Consider the following 17,964-nt stretch of genomic DNA (forward strand, 5'->3'; position numbering starts at 1 on the left):
AACTATATGTCTCGATTCAAAGATATTAATTTAAAGAGAGCCCCTACTATCAAGTTCATCCTAATCACACCCCTTTTGAAGCCTCCAACTACAATGTGACATATCATTAATTTAAAAAAAATGCAAAAAATAAAAGTGGGAACAATCACACCAAATCAAGAAAAAAAAAAAAAACTTGTAGCCGATAAGACCCACGATGTGGGTTCGGTGAGACCCATGCGGTAGTGAACGCCTCAAATCCCGTCGGCCATGACCCGCCTCAAAACTCATTTTTAATGCATCAAAACCCGTTTCTAATGCCTTAAAACCCGTTTCTAATGCCCCAAAACCCGTTTCTAATGCCTCAAAACTCATTTTTGGATTCAAAACTAAAACCTAAAGGTGGAAGGTTAACTCTTTAGGGATTTTGTCACCCTAAAATTTAATGTATTTTGAGGGCAATAAAAGGGATATTATCAGGATGATCATGATAAAAGGTTTTCTCTAATTTAAATAGTGGGATTAGTGATTAACCATCAACCTAAACACAAAACATTCCGAAAAATGCAAAAATTAATTTTACCATTACATTACATCAAAATGCTTTTTCCAATCAAAAAAAGAACAACACTTTCCAAAATATGTTAAGAAACAGAGATGTCCTTTATTTGTCTTCTCTTCTAACGAAATCCATCATTTTTTTTTTTTTTTGATTAATATTCTTAATGACAAGGACGGGATATTCTCCCCTTATTTACAGCAAGGACAGAAGTTGGAAAAATCTTTTCAATTCGGTGTATAAAACTAGTATGTTTAGCTTGATACATGAGAAATACATAATTTTTAAATGACACATGCATAATAATTTTATACACTGAAGAATATTCTTTTAACCTAATTTGAAGTAAATTTATGTCGTTACGTTACGGTAACTTAAAATTTCTGAATAGGCAAAAAGATGAAGAAGAAAAAAAAAAGACTATTTATTATTTTCAAAGGAAAAAATCAATAAGAGGAAAGGGTCAAATATGGTAGCTGGACATATAACGACTTAACAAGTGCCTCACAAAGTGTTAACCAACATGTGTTGAATCAGGCAGCAGCAATTGAAAAAAAGACAGCAGAAATTGAAATTTGCAAGTCCCGATCGAAAGTCGTCATGCAACAGAGAATTCTGAACCACCAAATTCTGCAGATAACGTGTCTACTACAACTCAGATTGAAATTTGAATTTCAAAATGTAATTTTTTTTTTTTTTTTTTTTTTTAATGAGCAAAAAAGTAGGTCGGGGAGACCAATTGTGGCTATTCTACCTAGGCGTAACCATAGTAACACCTACTTGCTGGGAGCCGCACATAAGACGCCTAGACGATAGGAACCGCAGGCGCTCCCTTAAGTCCGACTGAGCCATAGTCTGACCCAGCCCCACCAGGGCATCAATGGGTATCCAAGGCGACTAATACTAATCTGGCATATGTAGAGATTCTCCATTACGGAGATTCGAACTCACGCCCTAGTACATGCCCTGATCACTTGAAAATTTTCTTTGGCCATTTGAACCACCACCGTTGATGGTAAAATGTAATTTTCATTTGAGTAATACTATTTAGAGTATGTTTGATAAGGCGGGGAATATGGTTTTTAAGGTCAAAAAGAGTTTTTTAGAAAGAAAAAAACTTCAATTTTATGCTTTTCCCAAAAAGTATGTTTTGATTTTTTGGGAAGTTACTCTAAAAATGGTCAAAAGCACTTTTGAGATTTTTTACCAAAATGCGAGCATTTTATTTGGCACAACTTTCTAGGTATTAAAAATATCTTTGACTTCCCTTAACACAATTCCAAACAGCTGGCCAAGAGCATCTTAGAAGGGCCTTCAAACAGGTGTTTTAAGTTAAAGCTAGCTATTATATGTTGTTTTCGTTCTCCAACAAGCATTTTAAAATGAAAAATTTTCAATAATTTGTTATGGTAAACTTACAAATATAAAAGTTAATTTTCACTGTTATGTCATTTCATTTATATGACAATTGTATAATAACATACTTGAGAAAATCTAATTGTACGTATAGAGAATATAAATATTAATGCAATACTCTGCATGTGTTGGTTAAGTTGAACCAAAATACATTTACAAAAGTTTTCACAAAGAGGACAAAAGAAAAGTTCTTCTTTACACCACTCTACCTCCACACTGGACAAAAGAAAAGTTCTTCTTCTTTACGCCACTCTACCTCCACACTAGCCACACACCAAGTACAACTATTTGTGCTTTTTAAGAAAAAAAAAAAATTATTTATTTAATAGTGGGCTAACATCACCACCAAGGAAATACAGCACTAAGTTATATTTTTATAAAGTCTCCGAAATTATTTACATGAAACTTTACTAGCTAGGTGAGGAGCAGCTAAAGACAGTCACTGTCATAATAACATTAATAGATTTATTTCTTAATTTTTATATTTTTCTAAACTATTCTGCCTGCCATTCCCCTTCAGAGTCAAGAAATGAAGCCAGAGAGTGGATGTCGAGAAGAACATTGGGTTGAACACGATTGGTGATGTTCCAATCGTGCATCATTTCATAGGAAAACTTTAAGGATTGTTCCGAAGAGGGAGATATTTCATTGTCATTATGATGATCAGGAAAGCAGGAGCTGAGAAGATCAGGAAAGCAAAGTTCCGACATATTGAAATCCACCACGAAGTCCGGTGTTTGCTTATTTTCTCTGCTACCAAACGAATTGTCGAGGGGATTATGATCACCATCCACGGACGGCCCTGATTCTTTACAGTAAGGCTGCTGTGTGATGACAACTTTAGAGCATTTAATTGCTTTAGGCCGAGCCACAAGCAAATCCATCTTGGATGCTGCTGATGGGTTGATCTTGGGCTTCTTCAAAATTTTCTTACCAGACTGGTGATTTGAAAGCTTGGGATCTTCAACTTTTCTGCCTAGATTTGTGTTCCAGTAGTTTTTTATTTCATTGTCTGTTCGCCCTGGAAGCCTTCCCGCTATCAGCGACCATCTAAAAAGATCAAAATCTTTAATTCATACTTATCTCAAAATCTTAAACGGATAAGAACCGACCTCTGCTTAACTCTAAGTGCCTCAATATATGTTTAAGAATTTTTTTTTTTTTTTTTTAGAGAGTGAGAGAGGGACAAGACAAAAACCTGTTCCCCAAGAGCTTGTGAAGCCTTATGATTAGCTCTTCCTCGTCCGGTGATATGTTTCCTCTCTTAATGTCTGGTCTCAGATAATTCAACCAGCGAAGCCTGCAGCTCTTCCCACACCTCTTCAATCCTGCAGAAAAAAGGAAAGAAATGAAGCCATGCACCATTTTTACTTATAAGCAAGAGAGAAAGAGAGAGAGATGGTAAATTAATTTCCTGCTCTTTTGGGAATGTTTCTCCATTTTCCTTCTCCATAAACTCTGATGTATTCTGAAAGAATTTTGTCTTCTTGAGCAGTCCAAGCACCTCTATTCAAGCCCTCCTTAGCACAGCAAGGGCTTCTACCCATTTGGGACTAGCTATTCTCTGAAGAATCTGTGGTTGATCAAAGCCTAGCTCTATCAATTGAATGCTCCCTTAATTGGGTGTGGGAGAGCCATACTTATATAGCACCATTTATTGTCAAATAATAATTTCCATATATTCATCTGTACACAAAATTGGCACATGTGTTTCAATGATTTTGTCCTCTCTGACTATTCAACGTAACAAAAACTTTTTGTTGCCTATGTGCAGTGGTCCATGGTAATAGTTTATGCTTTAATTTCACATCTATAATTAATTTTATTCCTCACAGCAATTCTACTTGAATTAGTAAGTTCTAGATTCTCCAAGATCTTCTCTAGTAGAAAAATACACTGGATCGATTAAATTAAAGATATTTATTTAGTTAATTAATTTGACTGTAAGTCAAGTTTTTGTCTACTGTTAATTAAAAAAAAAAAGCCTAAAATACCATTGTAATTAACTAATGCGATGCCCTTTAACCCTAATATTGCTTTTCAAGTCTTTTAAAAATATTAAAAAAACAATTATGTGGTATATATATATATATATTTGTGTTCTCTAAAATAAAAAAAATTGGGGAGTGCCCAAGAGTCGATCTTGTGCGCATTCGTGTAAGACTTTATGATTTCGTGTGAGACTTTCATGATTGCAACTAGTCCAATACCTTGTGATGATGGTTAATCTAACCCAACAAAAATATATATATTTAACTGAATTAATATCATAAAAAAAATCTAAAAATAACTAATATTTTATATTTTAAAAAATAATAATAAAAAAAAAATCATGTCTTTGAGAGTCGTTGGAATGCAAATAATGTTTGACAAAAACTAATAATTAAGCTTTTATCACTGAACAATAATGGGGATCCATGCACAACCAACCACAACCCTAGCAACTTTAATTTATTAAGTTAAGAAAGAATTAAGAAAATTTAATTCATTAATGGAAGTTAATAACAAGAACAGATGATAGGTGACAAAGAACTAACATAGTATAAATTTTGACCAAAATATAGACGGCAATAATTTCTTTAATTAAAACTAAGGAATCAAAGCTCTATACACAAATAAATACAGTTATATATATATTGAACTTGAAAATAAAGATTTAATTACTCAACTTACAATATAGAAATATTATTTATTCTAATTATAATACTTAGTATTGAAAGTTTTAGGAAGCATGTGTAGTTATTTAGGTCAAAGATGTTAGTTTTAAGTTATTTTTAAAATGGTTTCAAATGAAATAGTGTAGACAAAAAGACATTGTTACGATTAATATTTTTTAAGTAAAACCAGAATCTCAAATCATTCCATATAGGTGATGGGTCTCCCACTTTTGTATTTTATATATAAAAATAAATTGAGAATTAGTTGAGAGCATGATAGCCGCCCCTAAGGCTTACCCATAAAAGTACAAAATAAATATTAAATAAATAATTAATTAAATCTCTATATCTACTCTATTAAAACTTCACTAGCAAATAATTGCAGGATCATATCTTCTCCGAACTAACTTTCTAGCCAAGCCTCTAGCTTGAACGGTTGTTGAAGCACGAACGCAGCCCCCCTACCCTATCACCCCCATCCAATCCATCCCCCATTGGCAATTTGGCATCTCTCTCTTTGATATGTATGTATGTGTGCATGCATTTGATATGTATGTCTGTATGCATGCATATATTAATTAATGCAAATTGGCATTATTTTCCATCAGATGCAGTCCGTCGGTAGCACCATTCTCTGTTGCTGACAAAAATATTTCCACATCACACTTCTATGGCCGGCCCATGCCACGGCCGCTTGGCGTCGTCCATTTGTCAATCACATATTGATTCCTCCCTTTTTCCTTCACGTGCCATCTTATAATTATTATTATCATTATTATTTTGAAAAGAATCATTCATTTCAGTCTTATTCATTAATAAATAAGCACAAAGTTCAAATAATATAGAGTAAAAGCTCTTAAACAACCATAGCCAAAGTTATGAGGTTATAAACGTCAAATATGACGTATTACATTCCAGATTCAAACAAAATCCCTAACCTATGACTAATTTTCAAATTAAACAGCAGTGCGCCAAACAGACTCAAACCAATACATAGGTAGCCCTTATTTTTCGGCATTGAAGGTAGAGAACCCCAAGTCAAAGCTCATCATCCTCAACTCGAAAGCCAGGACAACGTTCACATCCACAACTCAAAAGTTTGGACCTAAGCAACAAACCCGAAGTGCATCAGGTGGGCAGATTGAGAGAGAGAGAGGACCGAGCATTATTACAAGCAAAAACAAAAAACGACTATAGGGAAACAAAACAAGACAGAAAGATCAAAAAAAAAAGAAAGCCAAACAAAATTACGGAGAAATAAACAGGAAAATAAACAACATAAAAAGCACACCAAGAGGATGACAGCAGCCGGAAAGAAGAGCTGATTGCGCGCTCGTTGGAAACCAAAAACGGAAGCGGCGTTGGAAGCTCATCGCGGTGGGGGCACGAGAAAAGGCCCAGCAGAGGACAGTGGGCGGCGGAGTACGTGGAGGAGATCGACAGCATACTCAAATGGAGGGAGAAGTTTGAGTGAAACCCCAAGAGCATCACCCACAAAGTGTACCTAAAAAAGCAAAAAAAAAAACAAATACAAAAAGAAACAAAAACAACTAGGACCAAAGGAGGGGAATAGGCGGAGAGGAAGGAAAATGAAAAAAAAAATCGCCCAAACAGCTAAGGGCATCAGGTAAATAGACTAACTTGCTAGGCGAAAAGGCGATAGGAGGAGAGGGGGGAGACAGAAGAGAGAGATGGGAGGAGGGTCGGAGGGGGCGAACCTTTGTTCTCTCCCTCTGACGGCTGCTAGAAATGAAACCCTAGCAGCGAGAGGAGGGGGCTAGAGAGAGAACTCATCTAACGAATTAATGGGAGCAATTTATAATTATTCTTTTAATTGAGAGAAATGCTTGGCTTCATTAAAATGTCTATTTTTTGACTATTTTAATCTTAGGTGGTATGACCAATTTTTCAGAAATCTATTAATTTATTGTTTAAAATCTATTAATTTTAAAATGGACCATGTCACCTAGGATTAAAATGGTCAAAAGATGAACTTTTTAATGAAACCAAACATTTCTCTTTAATTAATAATAAATGAGAAATATTATGGATTAATATTTTTTTTATATATTTTATTGATCTCATCTTACAAATATGTAGACCCTACAAATTAAATAGTTAATCTATTTAATTTATAGAAAAATGTGAGCTAAATATGAAAACCTTAACATTTCTCATTATAAATATAACTCTAGCTACTTTTACTTAATCATGAGTAATATATTATTTAGTAAAATTATTATAATAATTGAGATAAAAAGTAAAATAAGAGTGTGGCTGCTTTTTTTATTTTTTTGGTCATGATGAGGTCTCACCTGATGCATGTGGAGGGAACATTACGTCATAAGTGCAACAAAAGTTGACGTAAGAAGTAATGGAATCAACGAAAATGATCGAGCGAGCATCCAGCATCTTCGGCAGCAACTCTAAACTAGTTTTTTTTAGTTAAATTAAATTATTTTTTGGTTCTAATAGAAGTTTTTTCTACTAGTGTTATAGTAAAGTAAAGGATCTTGTAAGATTTTTTTTTTTATTTTTTCTCTCTCCCTCAACGCTCAAACTTTTCTCTCTCTCTCTTCTCTCGCTCTCCGTAAACAGTGAGTCTGGTGTTGGACCTGTTGGTACGCTACCCAAACAGAAAGCTACAAGAATTCCCACAAGAAAGCTAGAGATCATGTTTAAACCCACAATAATTCAAACATGATTTCAAAATAGAAACAAAGAATGATTAATATAAATAAAATAAAAATAAAAAAGGAAGGTGGGTCTGGTGTTGGTGTTGCTCTGGAGAGAGAGAGAGGAGGGAGAGAAGGGAAAGAAAAGCTAAGGATAAAAAATAATAAAAATAATATTTAAATAAAGTATAGAGTTGAAATAAATCTTCTGCTGCTAAAGATGCTCTAAGAAAATATCGATAATTTTTGTGTGTGGATGATGCGGTGGCTGCCACAATGAGCCTGCCGAGAACGACAAGACTACAACTGGCAAGTTTATAAATATCAGTAGAACTATGAGTATACACAGTCTACGTACAACAATTTTCAAATATATATAGTAAAAATTCTTCCTACAAATTTGATTTAGAGCTGGTTTGAGATTGTGTTTGAAAAATAAAGCTTTTAAGTCAAAAAGAGTTTTCGGGAAAAAAGCTTTATTTTTAAATTTTTGCCAAAAGTGAGTTTTAACAATTTTTAGGCCTTTTGGACCCTTACAAGTGTTTTTAATTTTTTTTACCAAACGAGTACTTTTTTCTTCAAACGAATATTTTGAGTATTAAAAGTACTTTTAAAACCTTCAAACACAATCCTAAACAGGCTTTTACATGTTTACTATCGATTTAAATTCTTTGTCCTCAAAGAGTAGATCAATCGATTGAGAATTTCAAATTGTCCTCCCGCTCGAAGCCACCACTAGACTCAGCTGGGGTGGCCAGTTTTTTTTATTTGATTTTAATTTTTAATTTTTTTTAAAATTTTTATCTTCTATTTAAAAATTAATATTTTATTATTTAATTTAAGTGGAACACCTAACAAGAAGTAGACTGTTAAATAAAAATAGACGGGCAAAAATCACAATTAGAGAATCTCCAAAGGGATCCGAATCCTTTCTCATCTATATTGTTAGGGGACTGTGGTCAACCCCGACGAGTAGGTATATGCTTTGTTAAGATAATGCATATTCTATCCGTCACTTTCACAAAGTTAGAAAGTTCAAATTTCTGGCCATGACATATATTATGATATATAGAAACATTTTAAAAATCAATAATAGTGAAAACCCATCATTTGTACTGGATTATCCGTTTAAGGAGATTTTTCTTTTATTTTTGTATAAATTTTTTCGAAATATATGAGTTGAGAAACTAAAAATAATGTCCCCCCCCCCCAGAAAAAAAAAAAGAGTAAATGCCAAAGAATTTTACAAAGTCATAATCTTCACTGGGTTATCAATTGGAGGGAAATTGTTTTTATATTGTATAACTCTTCTTGATCTACAATCATATTTGAATGTAATTGACAAATATTTTCACATATTAAACTAATAAACAAAAAATATAAAAACGGTGGACAAAGTTTTCTTTTAATTCAGTCTATTAAATTAACGTCTGTTCTTAGAGTATATTATTCTTACGTACATGTTTTCTAATAATATATCACATTTTTTAAAGAACAAAAGTTAATTTAGCAAGCCTAGTGCAAAATAATATTATATATATATATATATATGCTCCATCATATAGATTATATAATATCATACAATATTGTCCACGATGAGGTGATAGCCATATTTGTGGCACTGCCAACTACAATGAAGTGATAGCCATATTTATGGTAGTGCCAACTGGTCTACATGTGACTGAAATATCAAATATGTCATCTTTTGTAAAAATATATATATATATATATATATATATATATATGTCCACGATGAGGTGATAGCCATATTTGTGGCACTGCCAACTACAATGAAGTGATAGCCATATTTATGGTAGTGCCAACTGGTCTTATATATAAGACCAGTTGGCACTACCATAAATATGGCTATCACTTCATTGTAGTTGGCAGTTTATATATATATATATATTTTATATATATATTTTTACAAAAGATGACATATTTGATATTTCAGTCACATGTAGACCAGTTGGCACTACCATAAATATGGCTATCACTTCATTGTAGTTGGCAGTGCCACAAATATGGCTATCTCGATCACCTCATCGTGGACAATATTGTATGATATTATATAATCTATATGATGGAGCATATAATTGAGTGGGTTTTGGAATTGGTGTAAAAAACTAGGTAGTTGGGGAAGATGCCAAATCCTATCAGCTATGTTTGGCAAGGGAAAAGCCCCGCACTGTAGCTGGAACGGCACTGTTCCAGCTACAGTGCCAACTGACACGTGGCTGACTTTTTCATTTTAATTTTTTTTTTAAAGCAAAAAAAAAAAAAAAAAGCAGGAGAACGCTGGGGTGGTTCCAGCCACCCCATTGGCCAAAAAAAAAAAAAAAAAAAAAAAAAGGGAACGGGTGCATTTGGGGGTGGCCGGACCACCCCGAAGGGGCTGGGGGTGGTTTCGGCCACCCCACACGGCATTTTTTTTTTTTTTTGGCCAAGGCGGTGGCCGGACCACCCCCTTGGCCCTTGACCATGGGGGTGGTCGAACCACCCCCAGATCGGCCTGGGGGTGGCTGGAGCCACCCCCTTGGCCAAAAATGGGGTGGTCCGGCCACCCCATTTTGGCCGGAACCACCCCAGCGTTTTCCTGCTTTTTTCTTTTTCTTTTTTCTTTTTTTCTTTTTTTTTAATATTTTGCTTCTAAAAAAAAGAAAAAAAAAATTAGATGAAAAAGTCAGCCACGTGTCAGTTGGCACTGTAGCTGGAATAGTGCCGTTCCAGCTACAGTGCGGGACTCTTCCCATGCCAAACATAGCTATCCTTTTTAACATGTTGCTTCCCAGCCTTCTTTTCAAACTTGACTAATTACACTCAAATACCTGCTCCCACGAAAGATAGCATTGGATTAGACTTATCCTAATCCAAAAAACAAAAAAACAAATGAATATATTGAGAATTAGATATTGGAGATATTTTCCCTCCCATATCTTTTTCATCAAAGACAAAATTGTTATCATAATAGTTTTGAAAAGTTTTTTCTTTTTTATATTTTGAATTATTTGTTTATAATTTGTAGAAAACAGAAAAAAAAAATGTTTTCAAAATCACTACGAAGCCAAATATTGGCTTTTCAATTCTAATTACTATAAGAGTAGGGTTATTTAATATATTATTATATGATTGTCGTATAGTTGAGATGATATGATAATGGAAACCAGACACTAATTCCTTTTTAATTACAAATATCGATCCGTAACTTTCACGTCACATTACCAATTTGTATATGCGACGATGTCCCGTAATTTTCGGAAGCCTCTATTAGTTGTTTCCACAAATTTCACTTTGAAAATCAAGTACAAACGGTGATGAATTGACGGTTCACTGGAAGCAAAGCAATTCAAAAGCTCCATTTGTTTATTTGTTTGTTTGTTTTTTTTAAAAAAAATAAAAATTAATAAATACTTTAAAATATAAAACATTCAAAATTACTTTTATTACTCACGCCATTTAAACGGAAAACAAAAAACCCCCTATTAAAAAGCATTAATTAAGTCGATATCGAAGGCAGGTAAAGATGAAAGGAAGCTTCTGAGGATCCCACTGCCAATCAAATTGAATTTGACACTGCAGTGTCAACCATGCACCTCAATTCTGTCGTGTCTAACTTTTGGAAATATGGAACCATGATTAGAGAGCGGTACGTAGTGATGAGAGCAATAAATCAAAGGTAGCTATTCCAGCTATCAAAGGTAACTTCACATACCTGCACATACCTACACATACCTACACATACATGAAGTCTTTGGTAGGAAAGAAAAGGCGAGCAATTTTTTAATTATTAATAATTCTAGCAGTTCTATTGAGAGGAGAGTTACGTGATGTCTTTGGTAGGAAAGAAAAGGCGAGCAATTTTTTAATTATTAATAATTCTAGCAGTTCTATTGAGAGGAGAGTTACGTGATTCACTTGTACATTTTAGGCAGATCGATTTTATGAAGGAGTCCAAATTGTTAGCAATTCGAGCACCTAAATATAGCAAGAGTGCTAGCAATTCGATCAATCTCATCCATACTTAATTTCCAATAAATTAAAAAAAAAAAAAAATTCTGATTTTGTCCGTCTATAATTACACCAGAGCAATGGTGTTTCGATAATTAAAAAAAAAAAATGGTGTTTCGATAATTGATTAAATAAACTATAATTAATGATTTCTAAAGTGTGATATTTTTGAAAGTTGATTGGGCTTGTTTGGCAATGCATTTTAAAGTAGCTTTCTTTTCTTCTTTTTTTGTAGTAAAAAAAAACAAAAGCATTAACAAATAACTCAAAACATAAAATATTCAAAACTATTCTTACTTTATGTCACATGATAACCAAAAAGCAAAAACCATTATCTAAAAAGTTTTGACAAACCAATTAACCTGAAATTTTTCATAAATGAACTTAATTTAGCCTTGGAAGTGAATTTGTTAGCCTAAAATTTGGCCGGAAAAAGGAGAAAGTTCAAGTGATCCATTGAAATGTGATTCCTTGGTTACGGTGGGTGACAATACACACTAAGTGAGAAGCATTTTATTTAGCAACCGAATATACACGGTAGTTGGCACATCTATAGACCTTAAAATCGGTCCAAAAATTAAATATCTTTAGTTGTTGTCACCGATATTCAGCAATCACCGAGCACTCGACCAATCGGAGAAGAGATGCACTTTGTTGATAGCCAAGATCGAGAGTAAAAAGTCACATTCAAGCATGATGGACGAATAGCTAGCCAAAAGACAAGGCCCATACGAATACCAAGGAGGGCAACTGTGACTTCACCAAAAGACGCGGCAATGTTTAGGTATGAGCTGCCATTATCCAACCGATATGGTTATTAAGAACAATTGAGACAACACAGAAAAATTAACAAACCATCATATCAAAGTTGATCTTGAAGGAGCGAGAGGGGGAGGGAGCTTCTATTATAGCTATTTTTCCCTCCTTGCAAGACAGCTGGTGATGTTACACGATTAAAAGGTTCAATTTAATTATAGGTAATGAATCATGAATCATCATATATCCCTCAAGTTGTCTAGAAAGAGTTAAAGAATACGTTTATATGTGACAATTGACATGATATTTTTCTTTTTCTTTTACTTTTTTTATTTTTTATTTTTCTGGTCCGAAGATATGATCTAGTTATGCCAAGGCCTTGTTTGGTAAAAGGGTTGGAGTTGACCTAGACACTGTTTATCGCCATTTCCCAAAAAAATCATCATCAAAACATTTTAACTTTTTCACTTTTTATATCAAATCATTCACTTTTTATTATTATTCAAATAAAAAAAATCACTACAAAACAAAATTTTTTCACTTTTTCATACCACTTTTTCTTTTTTCTTTTTTATACCGAACATTCTTATTTTTTTCACATCAATCTACATCAACTACAATGTTTAGGCCAACCTATTTACCAAACACCCCTCAAGTGTGATTTACGGGGATTATTTAGACTATTGGGTTTTTGTGTGCTTTGCTCAGCTTTTCACCTGAAAGTGAGATCCCTTTGTCGTTTCTTACAATAGAGAATAAGGTACACCTTACAGTTTTACTATTTTTCCGTACCAGAAAATATATATTAAAAAAAAAAAGGGTTTTTAATTCGTCTCAATCGCATGATGTAGTTGTCCATCGTTGTTGGTGATTGGTGAATCTATATTTTAATTAGATTGTGAATCCGAGGAAACAATATTAAAACAAGAGAACAAAATCTTTGTTGAGGCGTGCTATGCTGATAATTATACTCTTACCCTCTATTTATTATATTAATTTTATATGAATTGGGGTGGTGTATTTTAAGTAATTTTTATTGTGTTAATCACTTTAACAAAAAATATATAATAATTTCAATTACGTTATTGTGTAAACTAGGTATTTTGCATATTTCAATAAAGAGCAGACACTTCAACTTGAAACACCAAAAAATAATACAGCTTTTCACATCAAATAATTTTTCTTCTCAATTCTAAAAGAAATAATTTTTCTTCTATTGACAATATACCTCATAAACAAAATACACATCGATAAAACCATCGGAGCTACCGTCTTAGTTGGTTTTGAAGACTCTGGAGTTGAGAGCTCGGAGGTAGGTGGGTGGTGGGTGTTGGGTTAAAACAAATGGAAAAGTTCATGAGATTGATTTGAAATTAAAGTTATGGTATTTTCTGTATTTTGTATTTTTATGTGATGTGTCAAATTTTTATTGCAGGCAGTAAAATTGAATTTTACACCACATTCTGATAAAATGGGCTCTCTTAAAAAAAATATAAATAATGTTATAAACTACATTTTTAATTGAAATTATCACATTAGCATTGTGAGATAAAAATGTAATTTTTAACATTGCCAAAAAATAAAACGAAAGTTACTTAAAACATATTACATCAACCAATGTAAAATAAATGTAATAAATAAATATAAAAATTAGCATTATTTATGATTAAAATGACTTTTGAAATGTTTCAAAGGAGTAACTCAAACGTGTAGAAACTACGCATTATGAAGCAGAAGTTATTAATTTGAATCACCCTCTCCCTCTCTCCCGTTTGAGAACATTTTTTTTAAAAAAAAAAGGTCTTAAAATTCGGTATTTGAGGGGAGGACAAAGAATTTAACAAACGGTGCCATATAAAGATATTTCTCCAAAAAGAAAAAAGAAAAGACGTTTTGAAAGAATATGATCAAACTGTAGGGGTCTTGAGAGCCATACACTTGGCCACTTGGCCTACAATGCAACGTTCCTTTTGTTACAGAAACTGGCAAAACACTCTGAGTGTACGTCCAAGAGTCATCAATATGCAAAAAGGGTCCCATCTTCAATCTTGTCAGAGTGAGAGACTGACTAGCAAAAAGACAACTCACGACAGTCTCGAAAGACATGGGAGATAAATAAAATGTTTTGAAAATTATATAATCATTCATCCAAAAATAAATAAATAATAATATGTTCGCCACATGCATGCACTGAGAAAACATTAAGAGCGTCCCTTTAATTAATAGATACCATGGCCAGTACGGTCCTGCATCTTTACTATCCTACACTCCTTCAATGGCATATGAGGACCTAAGTTTTCTTTAGCCAAGTTTATTCGAATGAATTAACTCATTTATGGCCCTATCGATACAAGTGCTAAAGAGTTGATTGGTGCATGTCACTAACAATATTGAGACAATTCAAAAGGCAAAATTGAGTGTGAAATTGACGAGTGGTCCGCGAACACCACCTTAAAATTGGTATGGACATTTCTAGGTTAACATAAAAAGCTTGTGAAATTTAATATAAAAAGAGTAGATGTTGTTGGACTAAGCAGGAAGATAATGTTTGAAGACAATTCTTATGTTCATCCCAAATTATAGAATTTTCAAATTAATTTCCAACACAATTTGAATTAATCCATATATTATCCGAAATCAGCATTAAAATTAGTTTAATCCATATTACTCGAGGGAGAAGTACTTGAGAGTGGAGGAGAGGAGATGAAGTGGTACATAAAAGATAATTGGTATTAGGGACCTCCCTAATATATTGAAAATGGGGTCCAAATATTCAGGGGTCGTTAACATAGCTATCCAACATTTATTTTACTCTCTCCCAACCTCCATTCTTTTGCTTTTGAAAGTTGGGTGGCCGGCTTGGTGCCCGGGGGCCACTTCCATCAGTTCCATCTCTCTCTCTCTCTCTCTCTCTACCTTTGGTGAAATATACAAAATTTTATGTTTAGATTTACGAGCATATAATAAAAATCTCATCTACATAAAAGTATAGGAAAATGTATTTTCTCATCAGAAGTACAGAAAATGTATTGTCACTGGTTTGAGGGAAGGGAAAAGAGTTTTTATTAAACGGTATATAGATATTTCTCCAAACAGAAAAAGAAAAGATCAAACCGTAGGGGTCCTGAGAGCCATACATTTGCCTACAATGCAACGTGAAACTGACAAAAACTCTGGGTGTACGTCCAATATGCAAAAAGGGTCCCATCCTCAATCTTGTCGCTCAGAAAGACTGACAGTAAGAAGGACAACTCACGACGGTCTCCAAAGACATCGGAGATAAATAAAATGTTTTGAAAATTATATTATCATTCATCCAAAAATAAATTAATAATAATATGTTTGCTACATGCATGCGCTAAGAAAACATCCAAGAGGTTCCCTTTAAATAGATACCATGGGCATCTGGTCCAGCATCTTTAGTACCCTAAACAGGTTGTATTTGGTAAAGGGCTTGAAAAAAAAAAAAAAAAAAAAAAAAAAGAACTGTAACAGATTTGATTGATGTGAGAAAAAAAAAAATAAGAATATTTTATATAGAAAAAAAAAAGGTTTTGTATTGATTTTTTTTATTTGAATAGTAATAAAAAGTTATTTTATTTTATTTTTATTTTTACATGTTCGCACAAGAGGGGGATTCGAACTATTGACGTCCGCTTCATTAGGCGTGGTCCCAGCCGATCGAGCTACATCTTGGGGACAGTAATAAAAAGTTATTGATGTGATGTAAAAAGTAAGAATATTGAGATGAATTTTTTAGATTTTTGGGTTCGGTTCGACCCACTCCTTTGCCAAACACACCCTCAAAGGCGAACCCATGCTTGGGGTTGGGAGGACGAATGTCCCCTCAAGATTTTACAAATTTTCATAAATGTCCTTCAAATATACTAATTTTATAAATTTGTCACCCCAAAAACCATATATTTGTCCCCCCAAAATATTATTTGTGTCCATTTTTAATTCTTTTTTTAGTTTTTCCCCCCAAAATAATATTTGTGTCCCTTTTAATTATTATTTTTTAGTTTTGCCCCCCCAAAAAAAAAAATTACTTGTGTCCCCTTTTAATTTTTTTAATTTATTATTATTATTATTATTTTAATTTTGCCCCCTCTTTCAACATAAAAACACCTAAAATACCCAATTCATTTAGTTTCCCACTTTATTCTAGTTCATTTATAATCAAAAACGTAATTTGGCTTGGGACTCTTATCAAATATGTGAAAGACAAAGTTAAATAGTTTTGGTTCTTTAAGTGGCTTCTAACTACTAGCAATTAGTTTTTTGAGTAGTTATTTTGAGTCATTTAAGTTTATAATATTTGTTTTGACATCACAAGTTAAATGGTTTATTAATTTATAATTGCAAAATTCTTTGGCTCGACTCTTATCTCTTAGCATTGTTGCTATTTAGGGCTCTGGGTAATTGTTAGGAAAAAAAATTCATACTCAATGATACATTTTTCTTGGACCCTATAGATTGTGTTTAGTTTATTTTTTTCCTAAGCCATTAATTTGCTAGCCCTACCTACACGGCTACACTTCTTCACTGACATATGAGGATCTTATAAGTTTTCTTCAAAAGGCTCGTACTCGATTTCGAGTCAAGTTAATTCGAACGGTTTAATTCATTTCCAGCCCTACCGATCCAAGTGCCAAAGAGTGGCTGCATGTCACTGACATACTTGAGACAGTTCAGAAAGCAAAATTGAATGTGAAATTGACAGGTGGTCCATGATCATGACCACCCCAAAACTGGTATGGCTATGTCTAGTTCAACATAAAGGGCACGTGAAATTTAATATAAAAGGAGTAGATGTTGTTGGACTGAGCAGGAAGATGATGTTTGAAGACAATTCTTATGTTCCTCCCAAATTATAGAATTTTCAAATTAATTTCCAACACAATTTGAATTAATCCATATATAATCCGAAATCAGCGTTAAAATTAGTCTCATAATTTTGATGCTAATATTAGATTGTAGGATGAATATAATAAGTTAGTAGATTAAAAAAAAAAAAAATTGTAGTTTATGGTGAATAATACAAATCATAATTTTTATTTTTTTTGTCTTTGGATGAGGAACATGTACAGTAGTTGAGGGAGCAGCTGTACTTGAGAGTAAAGGAGAGGAGATGAAGTGGTACATAAAAGATAATTGGGATTAGGGAGCTCCCTAATAGCTAGGCTAATATATTGAAAATGGGGTCCAAATATTCAGGGGTCGTTAACATAGCTATCCAACATTTATTTTACTCTCTCCCAACTTCCATTCTTTTGCTTTTGAAAGTTGGGTGGCTTGGTGCCCGGGGGCCACTTCCATCAGTTCCATGTCACTCTCTCTCTCTCTCTCTCTCTCTCTCTCTCTCTCTCTACCTTTGGTGAAATATGCAAAATTTTATGTTTATATATACAAGCATATAATATAAATTTCATTTACATAAAAGTGTAGGAAAATGTATTTTCTCATCAAAAGTACAGAAACAGATATCCCATCTGAATGATGAGAGTAGAGGGAAAAAAATAAAAATAAAAATAAAATTGCTAGGGGTCAATAAGTTCTCTATATTTTACCTACATTCTCCTACAAACTCAATAGATTAACCATTAGATTTGTGGAGTCCACCATTGCCTTATGTAGGGTCCATATATCTAATAGTTGATTTGTAAAATGAGATGATATAGAGACAAAAGACCGGTTTTATAAATTCTGAGGCCTAAGACGATAATTTTTAGACAATTTCTTATATTTAGTTAAGTATTTTGTTGTAGACAAATTAAGTGTCAAAACTTGTGTAAGTATACGGTTGAAGTTGGTTCTTAAGATGAGGTTCAAAACTTGGCTCAAATTGAAGATCAAAAGAGCTCGTTCACAACCTCAATTGTATGGCGTTCGAATGAGGTAGTTTTACAATGTT

The 17,964-nt window shown here is 33.3% G+C and overlaps 1 protein-coding gene across 1 annotated transcript; it reads right to left on the minus strand.

The window, feature by feature from the left end:
• Positions 1-2,298: 2,298 nt before the first annotated feature.
• Positions 2,299-3,579, minus strand: LOC132165506 (transcription factor MYB1). The gene is made up of 3 exons (XM_059576103.2): positions 3,367-3,579; positions 3,153-3,280; positions 2,299-3,004 (listed from the first exon to the last, which is right to left on the minus strand). Exons 1-3 carry the CDS (start codon positions 3,499-3,501, stop codon positions 2,449-2,451), a joined length of 819 nt encoding a protein of 272 aa, XP_059432086.2. The 5' UTR covers positions 3,502-3,579; the 3' UTR covers positions 2,299-2,448.
• Between the last annotated feature and the right edge of the window lie 14,385 nt (positions 3,580-17,964).

This window comes from Corylus avellana, chromosome 11 (genome assembly GCF_965113065.1).
Source record: "Corylus avellana chromosome 11, dhCorAvel1.hap1.2, whole genome shotgun sequence".
Classification (NCBI taxonomy): domain Eukaryota; kingdom Viridiplantae; phylum Streptophyta; class Magnoliopsida; order Fagales; family Betulaceae; genus Corylus; species Corylus avellana.

What these genes read in the sequence shown, in the direction of transcription:
- LOC132165506 (XM_059576103.2), bottom strand. Translation starts at nt 3,501, where the DNA reads ATGGGTAGAAGCCCTTGCTGTGCTAAGGAGGGCTTGAATAGAGGTGCT. An exon ending in ACATTCCCAAAAGAGCAGGA is followed by an intron (nt 3,281 to 3,366) that starts AATTAATTTACC and finishes TTTTCTGCAGGA; the next exon opens with TTGAAGAGGTGTGGGAAGAG. An exon ending in CACAAGCTCTTGGGGAACAG is followed by an intron (nt 3,005 to 3,152) that starts GTTTTTGTCTTG and finishes TGATCTTTTTAG; the next exon opens with ATGGTCGCTGATAGCGGGAA.